A 1,566-nucleotide genomic window follows, 5' to 3' on the forward strand; every position below is an offset into this window, starting at 1 on the left:
AAAATGAAACTGTAGGTTAAAAAGAAGGACACCACTATTTGGCAACCACTTTGCAAAACTCCAAAGCCCGGAACTTTTGGTACTTTACCCTTGGATAATTTCAAACCAGAGCCAAATTTGGCCGCAGCCGCAGCCAATGCGGGCGCCAAACTACTCTACCGCCTTAGTAGGCCACCTGTATTGGCAACAGGGCGGCTCACAACTCATAACCGGGTGGTCCTAGCATTAACCGGGATATGTACAACCTTAACCGGGCTTTGTACAACCTTAACCGGGCTTTGTACACTCTCCGATCGGGCTGAGGGGCCATTGTGAAACTTGATACCACCGCCCGATTGGATGATCCTGTCTCTCTCTCTCAGCAATCCTTGCTTCTCTCTTTCACCTTACTTCATCAACTTCAACTCCTTGCTGCCCACGACAACCTTATCCCTTTCCTCCCAAAAGGGACTAGTACCATCACTTTGCCATTCTTAACAAAGGCACGACTTAAGGAAAAGTTCCATGAACAAGTTTTGACAAACCCCGGTATAAACCCATAACTTGGGGTCTGAGATTTTCACCCGCGCAGGAGAGAGAAGTTTGAAAATGCAAACTTAAAGTTCTATCTCTCTCAAACTAAGCACGTCTCAGTCAAACAAACTCCCGTAGCAATCAATTCTCAAGGTACAAAACTCGAATTTGCAAATAGTTTGAGCAGATAAGAAACAACAGAACAGTCAAATCAAGGATGGCATCATTTTCGAGCAAACTGAAAAGGACACACGATAAAATCCAGGCAGCAGGACTGAGGACAAAGAACAACAACATGGGCAAAGGTTCAAGCAGCAACACTGGAAGAACAATGAGGAGTCAGTCTATAGGAAGAGGTCAAGGAGAAGAGGACAAGCCTGTGGAAGAAGGAGAAGAAAGACCAATGGAAGATCCGGGAGAACAAGAAAGAGGACAAGACGGAGAACAAGAGGGTACAGCTGAGAGAGGAATCAGAAACAAAGAAGTGACAGGGGAAGAAAGAGGAGACGAAGATGAGGAGGAAGGAGAACGTGAGTGTCGCGCTTCAGAGATAAAAATCAATTTCATATCCCCCCCCTGAAATATCAGACAACCAAAGAAGAGGCGAAGAGCGTGGTCAGCGACGAAGGCAATTGCGTGCACTTCCAAGTAAAGAACCAGTCAACATATGACATACCTCTTGTTTTGTCTTTATCTCCGCACCTATCATTATCCATCCGTCCCTTTCCAATCAGACCCTGCGTGTTCCATCCATCTCCGAAACCGTCCGCGCCCAACCCTTCTACAATATATATTTTGAACAATCCATACATGGGGAGAGAGATGATACAACGGGGGAGCAGAACAAGAAGTGAGGAGAGGAGGAAGAGGAGAGTCCAAAAGAGGGGAAAGATTGAGAGAGGAGACAAGGACTGTGTGGATTGGGGCACGGCCCAACCAGTCAAGAGATAGAAGACGTAGCAGAGACAGGATAACGAGAACGAGACAGATAAATAAGAGGGATAGAGGAACTGACAAAGAGGTGGAAAATGTTTGCAGGTCACGAAGAGGAAA

At 46.2% G+C, this 1,566-nt stretch overlaps 1 protein-coding gene across 1 annotated transcript; it reads left to right on the plus strand.

Moving 5' to 3' along the window:
• Positions 1 to 730: 730 nt before the first annotated feature.
• On the plus strand, positions 731 to 1,184 carry MELLADRAFT_109480 (uncharacterized protein; the record flags this gene model as incomplete). Its single annotated transcript, XM_007413455.1, has 2 exons — positions 731 to 1,043; positions 1,102 to 1,184. The coding sequence occupies 2 exons, from the start codon at positions 731 to 733 to the stop codon at positions 1,182 to 1,184; spliced, it is 396 nt and encodes a 131-aa protein (XP_007413517.1).
• Positions 1,185 to 1,566: the final 382 nt, after the last annotated feature.

The sequence above is a fragment of the Melampsora larici-populina genome (assembly GCF_000204055.1).
Source record: "Melampsora larici-populina 98AG31 unplaced genomic scaffold MELLAscaffold_37, whole genome shotgun sequence".
Classification (NCBI taxonomy): domain Eukaryota; kingdom Fungi; phylum Basidiomycota; class Pucciniomycetes; order Pucciniales; family Melampsoraceae; genus Melampsora; species Melampsora laricis-populina.